Raw genomic sequence first — 13,081 nt, 5'->3', positions numbered from 1 at the left:
AGAACTTTAATGCTCAAGAGGGAACATTAGAACAGATTGAACATTGCACTCCCACAGTGGTGGCTTCAGAAAGGAACAACAAAATGTCATTTGATTTGTTTTAGATACAAACAACCTGCCCCTCAGTAACACTGTAATGTACAGATTATCTCTGCCGCTACAGTGTATTGCATGGATGAGATCAGATGATTGCAGGCGATACGGCGTTCTCTTTCTTTGTACAGTATATTAAAGGATCAAATGTTTAAATCCAATCAGAGATAGCGTTAGATAGCCTCCTCTGTTGCTAAATAGACAATCATCTATATGATGCACTGTGAGAGGATGTGAGTTCACCACATGCACCCTGTTTCTATATATATTTTCAAATCTACTGGCTTGCTGTCTGGACTGAAAAGCAGCAGGATCAGATTTTTTCCTCAACAGCGAATCATAACATAGGCCATAAATGCTGACAATATTGACCGACAGAAGCGCCTGGTTTTCAGAAACTCTATGAGACTGGGCAGTTTTATGACTCTGGCCTCATCCCTTTTACTGCACTGTCCGTTAAATTTACTACATGGCTACTCTCTATTTCCCAATCACATGCATTAATATCTGAGAGTCTGTCTGGCGCCTTGTTTTATTTGAGCACACAGACGCCATCTGACACAATACTTTAAAGACAATATACAAGGCATGCCAATAAAGCAGAGCAAAAACAAGCTGAAAATAAACCGGTGGGTTTTACTGGTATTGCTGCACACATGGATTTTCTGCGGTTAAACACACGCAAGGGAACTGGTGAGCTTATGGAAAAGGGAGTACGCCAAATACAGATATCAAACAAACAGACGGTTGTATCTGGATTTATGTGTGTGCTTGCGTGTGTGTCACTGCTTCCTGTTGTTTGCATGTTCTGTTAAAACTGGAGGATGATGTGTCTGCGGTCTAATAAAACCATAAGATTGGTTGTAATGATTTTCATCAGATTGCGAGAAAATAAAAAAAACTAGTAGAAGGATAGAACTCAATTACCAAATCAACCGCCACACATAAGGAAAACTGATTTGGGATAAATTAGATATGTGCAGCACCCACTGGCTCATGGTGAATAAGCTGACTATCGGGACATACGGTCACTTTCATTATTTTTTAATTAGAGAAACTGTCTTTGAATAACCAAAAAAGAAAGTATGCAAAACTACAGTCACTATAAGTCACAAAAGATTCAGATTCAGGGACTTTCTGTTGTACCTTGCTGCCTCCATGAGGCCCTTGGTGCTCTGTAGCTGCTTGTGTTGCTTCCTGCCTGTGCGGGACCAGGGTAAGGGTGGAGTTGTTGTGATGGTGGTGGTGGTAGGGTGGTGTTGGTGGTGTTGGTAGATGGTTTTTGGCTGTCTGTCAAGGGGTCATCAATGCTCTCCATAGTGCAAGAGTGTCGAAGGGGACTCTTGTCGCGTCATAGAGCCTGGGGGGAGAGAGGGAGAGGAGATGGGGAAGGAGGAGAGGCAGAGGTGGAGGTGGTATGGTTATCAAGCTCATAATAAGGATGCAGTGTTTTATTTTTACGTTTTATTTTTTATTTTTTTCAGATTCAGACACAGTCACACCACCATCACCACCGCCACCACCGTTATCAATTTGTCTCACTGAGGTGTCTTGAAAATGTGCCCGTTTGGCTTTGTACAAACCTGATGAGCTGTTCTGTGCTTGTGTTTGTCTCAGGGAGACTGTTCTGAGCATCCAGCGTTAAATATAGAAGTGTGGGAGTGAAACAGGGTCTGATTCTGCACCCACATGGAGGCAAAATACAAAGAGGTCTTGTGTTTTTCCAGTGATTTGTTTTTAATGACCACAGTTAAGCAATGAAATGGAATAGAACAGCAGTAAAATCATTTATTCATTCACAATTAATTATCTTAACGCAATTTGCAATCAACGAGTACGATAACCTTTTATATGCCCTATTTAAAGGCCCAGTATGTTTGTGTCAATGTTTTAGCATTTTCAATGTGAGCATGTTAGCATGCTGAGCTCAAAGCATCGCTGTGCACAGGTACAGTCTCACGATACTGCTAGCAGACTCTTGTTATGGCATTAATTTCAATCGCTGTCGAGCAAAAACCTTGCATCTTTCTTTTGAATTTTTCAGATTTGCTTTATAGATTGACAAAATTCTCCAACTTCCTAAGCGAAATAAACCTTTTAAAAACCTTTATCTGAAAAATACATCCTCACAAAGCTGAAATCTGTGTTATTTTCTTCGCCCATGAAACTTGCCATTTTGGAGATACGTGGTTTTCAGCAGCAACATTGGACTGTCTTAGACTTGTGCGTGAGTGTACACATTGTCCTTGCATGTGTGCATGTGTTGTTGCCTGCTTGTTGGAATAAACCTCCAGCTGTTCTAACTTGGAGCTGCTTGCAGTGCGAGAAGGAGCCAGCAATCACTCCCTGCTTCATGAAATCAATTGGCCTGTTAGGCCTCATGGAAATGGCTGAAATTCTGTACCTGGGCTGAGTTGAAACTTGGGATGCAATATAGGTAGGGGTGCTTTCATTGGCTAGCAGATGCTCACTTAGCAGATCAATCCCACAAGCTCTTAGGCTATTGATATAGACATAAAAAGACAGACTTCCTTGTTTTTGTTAAAAGTCTAGTCCAGTATATGTCCCAGGTTACCAAAATGGAGGGCTTCGTATTTTCCAAGCTGAGATGATGTGCTGACTTGGCTCCCTTTAGTAGGAACCTGGCAGACAGAGTTAATGGTTAACAGCAACAGGGCCTCTTTTTCTTTCCCCTTTCTCTTGGTCTGTCTGGGGTGGCCAAGCAGCTGTCTTCTTAGTGGTGATTCTGTTCATCCCACTATTGGATGTGCCTGGAGGGCCCAGAGGGATCAATTACCAAGACCGGTACCGACCCGGAACCACAGGAGGAGACGTAGTGACGGTGGGGCTTTGGGGGGATCCCATCAGCCCCAGCCTCTCCACAGGGAGAGGAAGAAACAGAAAGGAAGTGATGAGAGGGGGGTATAGGAGGGAGGCCCTCAGCAGTGACTTACAAACCCCAATTGAAAGAGAGCTTTTCATACCCTGCCGAACACATGCTGTCACTGGCAGATGTATAAATGCGTAAATACTCTCGAAGCTTACAGGGAGAGACAGACTGGCCTGGGGATTGTCATATGTAAACTGCAAACTTTGTTGAAAAAGGCTGTTTGTGTGAGGATGAAAACAGCCTATACTTCCATGCATACACCCTAGAGCCTATTACCCATGAGCGCATATTATCAAGCATTATACTCGTGCTAAAACATGTTTCCTGTGCCATGTTACCAGCATGCATTGTTCCTTCTCTACTCCAGCCAACTCGCTTCCTAACTCCTCATCTTTTCCTTTCTTCTTTGTCTACTAATTTCCTCTTCCCCTCTCTCCTCTCTACAAAAGTCTTGATTACAGTAATCACTGTCTTCCTCTCAGTGGGTGCCACCTGCTCATAGCACTTTGTTCACAGCCTAAATACCCCAATCAGGACCGACCTAATGAAACGTATGATCCATCAGGTCGCTCCTGATTGGACCTAGATAGACATTTAAAGATTTTCAGTAAATTCAGTTGTTTCGAGAGTGTTTTATACATTCTGAGTCACTGCTTCCTGCGATGTTGGAAAATGGTCGTGCGCTGTATCATTACATGTGGAAAGTACAGCACTCAACAAGACAAGTTGATGCATTTCAGGATAACGAATGCTTCTTTAGTGAGTCGCTGTGTATGAATCATCACAGAACATTGGCTAAAGCATGCGTAATCTATTGGAGCCTATATAAACAGCACAGAAGCCGTCAAAGAAAAAGTGTCTGCAGAGTTTTTTTTCCTGCAGTATTTTGTGCAATTATAACTTAGAGAAAAACCACTACTGAAAGGAATGTCCTTTTCTACAACCTTAACAGGCACTTAAAGGCTAGACAACAAGAGCAAGTGCTTGATGAGTGCCAACAGAAAATGACTTAGATAATATTTTACGACGCCGTACATCTGACTGGCTCAAGTCTATTTCTCTGTCTTCCGCTCACGCTGCTCTTTTCTTCTCCCACCACCGCTTTTCTGTCTCTGTTCTGAATCTCGTCTTATCAGGCTGTCACAAAAGCCGTCAGATAACCTGAGGTGATTTCGCTTTTCTCCCTAATGGTGCACTCACTCTCCCCCTTTCTTGCCGAGCTCCCCGCGTCGGCTCACGCAGAGAGAGAGAGCTCCTTGCGTTTCATCTGCCAGTCTGGAATGGTGGAGGGCACAATGCAGAGCATCCTCCTCTCTGGAGAGAGACGGCAGTAAGCCTTTCACCGAGTGAAGGAGGTATGGGAGATGACTGCTGAGACTACATGTCGCTTTGCCAAAAAAGAGCATTTTGGAAAGGTAGCAAAGGCTGCATTTGACTGTGGTAACTGTCATAAAATGTATATTCAATTCATTTAGCGTCATTCAAGGAGGAAAGTAGCCTATATTGGGAGTGGGAAATAAACCCCTGGTTGCTACGTAAAAGTTTTTCTGCAGCTGGATATTTTTGCTTTTCATTCCAGCGTGGCTCATATCCAGTTTGACACCTTGCACACGTTTTGCCACTGGAAATTTTCAATTTCAGGCTTCTCATGTCTTTCTACAAGTGTGGATTTTGTTGGCTGGAATGAGGACTGTAGCTATCAGATTTAATCTATCTTTAGAGTTTTAGTGTGAGCTAATGCTAACGTTAAAACTCTGAGACATTGCAAAAAGTTTAGATGACTACATAGTTAGCTAACTGTATTACAGTACAGTATTAGAAATAAAATGTAATTAAAATGGTATTCATTTACTTGGATGGTTTGATAGATTACTATACAAAAACATACTTAAACAAGTAACACGTTGGTTAGATATATGCTTTAATGTTTGAATTTTGTTATCAGCCTGTTTCATTTTTATGAGAAAAGGATTTGAGGATGAGGAGTACCCAAAGTCTTTGGCACGTATACATACATACATACTTCTATCAATATTGTTACTTGAGTTTTCTAACTTAACCTTTTCCAGCACTAAATGATATAATTAGCTAATGCAACACTCTTTCCATTTGGAAACAATGCTAGGTTACTACTGTAGATCGCAGGCTAGTTAGCCGAGAATGCTAATGTTTGCTGCCTGTTGAGCGTAGAAACGCAGCTGAATCCATTCCTTTCATGTTTGCTCTCATGCTTTTGGTCTCGGACAAGCTTAAAAAAACCTCCAAAGTCTTGAGATAGCATTGATCTGACTAGCTTGACAGGCCTTTTTACTGAACAGTCAGAGCACTTGAACATTTGGTTGCATCAGTTATATTTTGACAGATCTTCCTGGCCAGTATTTCTGTAAGTGATTATTTATCATTTTAACGTCCGTATGGGTCGCCATGAGGCCTGCATTTTGGCAGGCATTCAGCTTTATGTACTCAGATAAAACGCAAAGACAATGGAGTGACTACTGATGGACATGCAGTTCAGTGTCCATGTGCAATTTATGGTTTCATTAATGCAGTCAAGTGAACCCAAGGAGATCATTTAAAGTCTTAGAGCTTGAAGTGGTTCATCTGAGGAATTCCATTTTCTGTTAGGTCAGTCCTTTAGAGGAGAAACTTGTCACTGCATCAGCGAGACTCTTGATACTGAAATAAATTATGTGCTAAAGCTTCACAAGTGCACCTCTATTTGATATGTGTCCTTTTCAGCTGCCGTCGTTGTGCGCCGCTAATAAAAGTAACCTCGCTCAAAACGTCGCTGTCAACAATAAGCAAAGTACATATCAATCTTCATATGTTTCTTCTGGCGTTGGCCCTAGAAAAAATCCATATTGTGTTTTTATTGACAGGAACAACATGTACTCTTCAAAGTGGGGTCAGACTAAGATAAATGCATGGAGATCAGGACAGAGAGGGGGGGACGGGAGGGAGAAAATGCGGAGAAAAGGCTGAGGAGTCAAGCGACAGGGAAAACAAGCACGCGAGGGTGTTATTTTTAAACAGACGCACATCAAATGGTGGCTGCTGAGATGAGTGACGTTCTGTAGGTTGAGGGAAAACGCACAGCATACATCTAATACCACGAGCCGTGTTGCAGACGAAACGTAGAGAACAGGTCAGCGGTGTCATCCCGAACAACAATCTCTCTCTGTTTGACAGAGAAAACACAAACTCTCAAACATTTGACCAATACACGCAAACCGCCTCCTGACATTTGTCCAAAATAGCCCTTTATAGGGCTAAGGGGCTGAGTCAGATTGACTTGGCTTAGTCAAATGGCCTGAGGGACATGTCTGTTTGTCTGCATTGATGTTTTCGCACAAACACCTGACAGACAGGTCAGACATGCTCACTGGACTGTGCACAGCCAACAATCATCCTTAGGCGATATTGGGGCGGCTGCAGTTTGGGTTTAACCTTGAAAGGCCTCAGGGAAGGGGCCATTTGTTCAAAGTTAACCGGGGGGAGGCTGAGGAGTAAATTGTTTGTTTTGTTTTTGCCTGTGGTTCTCCCTGAGGTCTGCTGATAACAAGAGGTTTATGTAATTTTTGCTTTGGAGAATTGGCCTTAACCTTTAATGCATTTTATGCAATTTTAGGTTACACGCACGGTTATAAAGCAATGTCCTGAAGTCTTCCCGACTTTCCTAAACTTGCCCAAGATTAAAGGAAGCGGCCGCATTAGGCCAGTTCATCCATCAGATAAATTAGTGGGATGATATATGATCATTTGCATAGCTTCATGATTGGGTATGAAAGGGGCATCCTCGAGAGGCTCAGTCATTCACAAGCGAGGATGGAGCAAGGTTCAACACTTTGTGAATACATGATTGGATAAAGGATATTACTACATGGACTCAGGAAAACTTTGTAAAACTGTTGTCAGTCAACAGGTCGCCCCAACTTTTCCTGAATCTGGGTTGTATTTGTTGAAGAATTTTAAACAATGACCCGAGCCTGCTTGTTGCCAGTATTAGAGTCCTTGACAGTGAAAGCTGCTTAAACACACACACATACACACAGACTGGCACAGATGAGTGCACATAGCTGTCCAGCCATTTGACTAGCTGTCACCAAGCTTAAAGTAGCCAATGAAGCAAGCGAGGAATACCTGTCACGTCCCACATATTGTCAGCGTTGAGAGGTACATTGACTGACATCCTAAGCAGGATCTGAAATACACAAGTAGGCCAAAGCGTGCAGGGCCACCCTTTGCAGGAAAGCAGGGACACATAGTCACATGTATGAATATGCAAACAGCTGGAAACACACACCAGCAGACATCAGTGAGAGCATGTTAACATACATGTGAGAATGCACATGAATCAGATCCATTAGCCTTCAAAGACACTGTGACTACCACATTTGCATACACAACCCCCCCCCCCCCACAACACAAACACACACCGCACTAGCTCTTATATGTGACAAATATAATGAATGGATCCAGCTATATGTTACATATGTGTGTGTATGTTTGTGTGTGTGGGCTAGCTGCCTGTCCAGATAACAAATTACATTGTAGGTGGAACATGTAACGGCTGTCACCTACAAGCAGGTATATTCAGGTTAGTGTGAGGCCACTGCGCGACACACACACACAGTAAGAGCAGAGGGGCAGCAGCTAACAGATAAACCGCATCATCTGGGCTCCGCGTTCAGCGTGTGTATGTGTGTGTGTTTGTCTTTCAGCAGGAAGGCATAAACAAGTTAGTCAGCTGATGACTAAATCATGACAGATGCATTAATGATGCCCCACCGGTCCTCAGTGTTCACCCATTGACATTCACAGATAGGGCAGCTGTGTGGTGTGTGTGTGTTGTGTAACATGTTTCTCAACTGAGACCTCTTTAATTGCTACAGTATAGATCGCGCATCCAGGCGGAGAGCAACAGTGTTTACGTCTCTTGCAAAGCAGGCGGTGGGGTGAAAGCAGTGGGAGGACGCAAGGCAGAAGGAAGGTGTGTGTGTTGGAGTTAGGGGTGAAGTGGAGAGGAGGAGGAGGAGGCTTGAAGAGCTGGGGATAGGGTATGAAGGACGGGCGGCTGAATGAATGGGCGGCATCTCGGCGAATACAAGCGGTGGCTCCCCATCTGCTGCCACCATTAACATTAAGAGCGTCCCTAATTCAAGCTAATTGCTGGCGACGAGGAAGTAAACAAACCGCGTAGAGTTTGTGGAGATGAGCTGATGATGAGGAGGGCGGGAGAGAGACATTTTCAGCGGATTGTGACGTGAATGCTTAACTGAGTTTCTGCTGTTATCAGCGTACTCGTGGCCGACAGAGAGCAAGCTGGCCCAACGTGCAGGAATGGGGCAACAGTTGGAGAAGGTGCGATCTAGAACTTGAATGGCCGCGTCAGTTTCACGCATTTCAACACAGTGTAGTTTATTGAAGCAAGGCCACGCCATTTTTGTGAAACAGCCATATGTACAAAAGCTTCATTCAGGTATTTAAAGAGCTACATTTTCCCTGGGATTTGGTGGAAACCAAACAGAGCTAAAAGAGCTAAAAGAACACTGGACTTACATCTGTCGGGTGGCCATAAACAGGAGTCCACACGAATGCTAATGTTGCTAATGGAACACTATGGAAAACTGACAGCAAGACAGCAAGAGTTTTTTAACTATTCAGTTGTGAGAGGAAGACTGTTTCATCATTCAAAATGTACATAATCTCACTTTAAGTAGTTTGAACTATATATTCACCTAATAGAACATACCGTACAGGATTTTGCATGTATGCATATAATGAATATGCAAAATGACAACTCATGAGCAATCTGAATAATTGTTTTTTTCACAGTACAAGCTGAATATTTTCGCAGTCTCTAAGTAAACGCTGTCAGGCAGTTTGAGGATGGAAATGTTAAGTTCAAATCAGTAGCTGCAAACAGTGCTTTCGAACATCTATTTAGATTAGCTTTCTATGAGTGTCAATACTCAAAGGTTGTTCTATTATCTTGTACAATCAATGATTATACTTGTTACAATGACTTCGAAACAGTCGTATTTGGAGAGCAAAACTATTCAATCATTACTGTTCCATTTAAAGAAATTAAACTAAACGTGTCTTTAGTCCACAATCGATTTTCTATGCAAATGCTTTTTCAGCTCTGCAGTCATGTTGCTCTCAGTGCCACTGGTGCACTAAGCGCACACATTGTGAACACACCCACTGGTTGTGAGTGGATTGTGTAACGTGGGGGGCTAAAAGAGAGCCTGAACTCACCGTGGTGGTTTTGACTCGGCCTCCGGGCTGTGTACAAGTCCAGCCAGATTTATTGACTAACAGGTCACAGCCTTCGTCCTCCAAACATGGCACCATCTCACACCACTGCTTTTTCCGAACAATACCAGCTGCAGGAAACACAGACGGAGACAGAGAGAGAGAGAGAGAGAGAGAAAGAACGATTAGAGAGGTGAGAAAAAACGAGTTAAAATCAACAGAAGAAGAGAAGCCATAGAGAGAGGTGGATGTGGAGATGTAACCATTAAAATGGAGAGAGTGGGTTGAGGGATGACAGATGGAGAAAGACGGATAGGAGCAAAGATGTAACACGATGGAAAATGATGGAAAAGGGGAATTTGGAGAAAAAAAATGTTGAAATACATATAAATGGAGTGAAAAAGATAGAGAGATGCAGAGGGGTGGATTTTGGAGAGATATGGGATGTGCAGGCAGATGAAGAGCAATGAAGTAAAGAGACAATTGTGAGATATGAGAGGAGGGGATGACAGTGAGAGATAGGCGAAAGATGGAGGAAATCAGACAGATGGAGAGAGATGGAGAGAGCTGTGATCAGTCAGGTAAATAAATTCAAACATCACAAGTGATATTTAGCGAGTTCACAGCCCTTCTTGCATCCTGCAACATTTCGAACTGGAATATTTTGTAAGCCATGTGCTTAAGCTTTTACAACAAGTTTAAAAAGTCTGTGACATTTAATGGACTTGGCTGTAACATGTTGTAATTAGTACTTTTTTTGAGGAGTAACATTGTCCCAGTCGGCTCTGCTGTATTTCACTTCTAGACTTCAGTTAATGAGTTTCTACAATTCCCAGAAAAGCCGCAGGCTGGAATCTATTACACTCACTTGTGCTGTAGGCTTCACTTATAGACTGAGCCATAATGATAACAATGATAAATATAGTGACAATTAAATGTTTTTTTCTTCTGTTTGAGGAGAATGATGTTGCAGCTGCAATCTTTCAACTCTGCTTCTTTTTGTTTTTGTGCATTCCCTGAAATTTTGTCCCAAAAAGACTTCGAACTACTGTCCTGCGTTTTGGTTGTCATTGCAAACCTCCATTGCTGGTGTCTGGTGACTTTCTGTTAGTATAAATGAAATCATCTATTGCAGTAAAACATAACGTCCTTCCCATAACTACACTGTCTTAGTTTGGCATGAATGCGAAAAATAGTTGCACCACCAAACAAAATGGGTCAATGAGGAAACAATGTTTTACTCTTTTTTAAAACTCTGATTAAATTATTTAGTCCAACATATCTATTATGAAAAAGGCATCTTGTAGTTCAGTATCTCGCTCAAGTCAACACTGATAATTATTGAGATAGTGTTTCTCGTTCACTTTCCCTGCATAGATTTTCACTTCCAGTGACAAAGACAAGCTTTCATACCAATGATTCCCAACCAGGGGTACTCGTAGCCAAGCTGTTGCTAAGGGTTACATGGATTTGGATTGAAAAAGAAGAAAGTTCTGATACTTTTAGGGACAAATTATTGGGACAAAAATGCAGAAAAACAAAATGAAATAACGATTATTGGAGATGCAAAGCCTAAAAAAAATGGTGAATTGAAAGATTGCATTGCAGCAACATCACTTTCCCCAAACTGAAAAAAAAAGTCATGTTTAATTGTCACTATATTTATCATTGTTATCATTATGGCTCAGATGATAAGTGAGTGTAATACACTCCAGCCTGGGGCTTTTCTGGGAAATGTAGAAACTCATTAACTGAAGTCTAGAACTGAAATACAGGACAGCAGACTGAGACAATGATACTACTCAAAAAATGTACAAATTAAAACGTGCTGTTGCGGCAAAGACTTGTGGAATGCATTAAATGTCACAGCCATTTAAAACTTGTGGCAGGAGCTCATGCACTGGGCTTATGAAGTAGTTCATCCTGTTTCAGGGGTCCTATGAGGGTATCAGCAGTCAACTCGCAAAAGAATACCAGACATAATATATGCTGTTCCTGTAAGAGCCAATGAGGCAGAATGAATCATCAATAAGCATTTGAAGACGATGTCACAGGATCATACATTTACATCAAATCTATGGCTTTTGAAATAGTACCTCTATTATAATATAACAGCACTTGACTACATAATAACAGCCAAAACCAAGGTGTGACTCAACATATAAAAACAATCTTCTTGCCAGGTCCAAGACATTAAAGCTACCCTGGAGATTTCATTGTAAACAAACACTTTTTGTTGTAAAGAAATAACATTTTTATAAGATTATGGAGATCATGGCTGCTGGGGAAATACAAGTGACAGAGAATTTAAGGGTTATTATGTACGTGGTATAATGAGGTGCTTTTTGGTGGAAGGAGACAACCCCTCTGAAGATAAGGTGTCTAATCACAGCCCTGTGCCTCAGGTTGCCTCACAATCTTTCACAAATCAGAAATTACATTAAAAAAGGATTCGACTAACACATGTCCGCCTGAATATGCAAATCAGAGAGACCGAGATGAACTGAGATAGAGGAAGAGCAAGACAAAGTGAAAGATAAGAATATCTAGATAACATTCTTGACCATTACAGAGTGTGAGCAAGATAAAGGAAGACGGATACTTGCATTTATGCTCATAAGCATACGCACTTTAATAGATAACGCAGAATGAATTTTAGGCATCCATAGATCATGTTCTTTTGCCATGGTGTTCGTGCTGGCTGTCTTATAAAACATTAGGGAATTGTGCTCAGTTGCATATCTATAAATTTGCTCTAAGGGCACCTTCAGTAGCTGTCATAACCTTGCATGTAGATCATCAGCGAGCACTGTACCCAATGCTAATATCTGCTCACCATAAACAATATCTATATATCAGTCAATCCATGAAATATGTGTACCTTCTCAAGCACTACATGTCTAAATAATGAAAGCACCATGAACACTGTGTCAGCACAGTAAACAGTGAGCTTGAAATTGACATCAGTGTAAAGCATTATTATTGCTGAGTGCATTTTGCTGACACGCTGCTTGAGAGGTTGAATTACTTGACGCTACTGTAGTTTGCCTCAAGGCTAGCTGCACAAAAACTCAAACGATCTAAAACGTGGGACTTGAATATTTTTGCTTCAGGGAGAAAGTTGCATGTGGGGAACAATGCAATTTCAAATAGCTCAAATATCTGAAAACTATTACGTGTTGTCAGCAAGGGGTGTTTCCTATAGATCAGGCACAAGTTAGGCATAGCACTCCATTACTGCCAGTTTCCTGTCAATTTCTGGATATCCAGATATGCTAAGCACTTCTGTTATGAAATTCAGCCGCTATCTGCTCCTTTGGATTTGAGTGTTTCTTACACCCTTGTCACGTTGGCATCCCTGAAGGGTTCAGTATGCTGAAAAACCCTCCCCTCGAACCTTTCTGGCATTGGAATCGGAGAGAGCTGCGTCTGACAATGCTTTTAATTCAAGCAACAAATCTGAAAAAATGTGCCCACTTCACAAAGCTTTTGGCCAGGTGGGCAGGAGTGAGAGAGTAAGCAAGCTTTTCTCTCATGTTCTCTTTTTCATTCCACACACAAGTACATCCATCACTTTGTGTGTGTACAAATGATTGCAACATGAATGGTTTTGAGGAGAGACTGTCCGAAGGTGCGTGCTGTAATTGACATTGAACAATTATCGAGTCACACCTCTCTATGTATTCGCTGGCTTTAACACCTTCCTCTGACTAGCCTGAACCTACTGGTGGTCCTCATGGATGCATTCCATGTCCCCTGCTTTTCTCCATACTCATAAATGATGTGCATTGTAACAGTAGTGATCTCTGCCTCATTATGTATGCTGACAAGGTGCAAACT

General features: G+C 41.9%; 1 protein-coding gene across 4 annotated transcripts in view; it reads right to left on the bottom strand.

The window, feature by feature from the left end:
- tafa5a (TAFA chemokine like family member 5a) overlaps positions 1-13,081 on the bottom strand; it is a 137,324-nt gene that overhangs the window by 4,849 nt on the left and 119,394 nt on the right. For 2 of the 4 annotated variants that reach the window (XR_013075858.1, XR_013075857.1), the window contains exons 3-4: positions 9,245-9,372; positions 1,240-1,453 (exon numbers count right to left, since the gene is read on the bottom strand). Coding sequence is in view for 2 of the 4 variants with exons in the window: in XM_076722348.1 (XP_076578463.1) it covers positions 9,245-9,372 (128 nt within the window). In the remaining 2 variants the exon portion in view is untranslated. The remainder of the gene's footprint in view (positions 1-1,239; positions 1,454-9,244; positions 9,373-13,081) is intronic. The other 2 variants (XM_076722348.1, XM_076722347.1) reach the window with 1 other exon arrangement.

The sequence above is a fragment of the Chaetodon auriga genome, chromosome 22 (assembly GCF_051107435.1).
Source record: "Chaetodon auriga isolate fChaAug3 chromosome 22, fChaAug3.hap1, whole genome shotgun sequence".
NCBI lineage: Eukaryota > Metazoa > Chordata > Actinopteri > Chaetodontiformes > Chaetodontidae > Chaetodon > Chaetodon auriga.
This window is presented reverse-complemented; position numbering and strand designations above follow the sequence as displayed.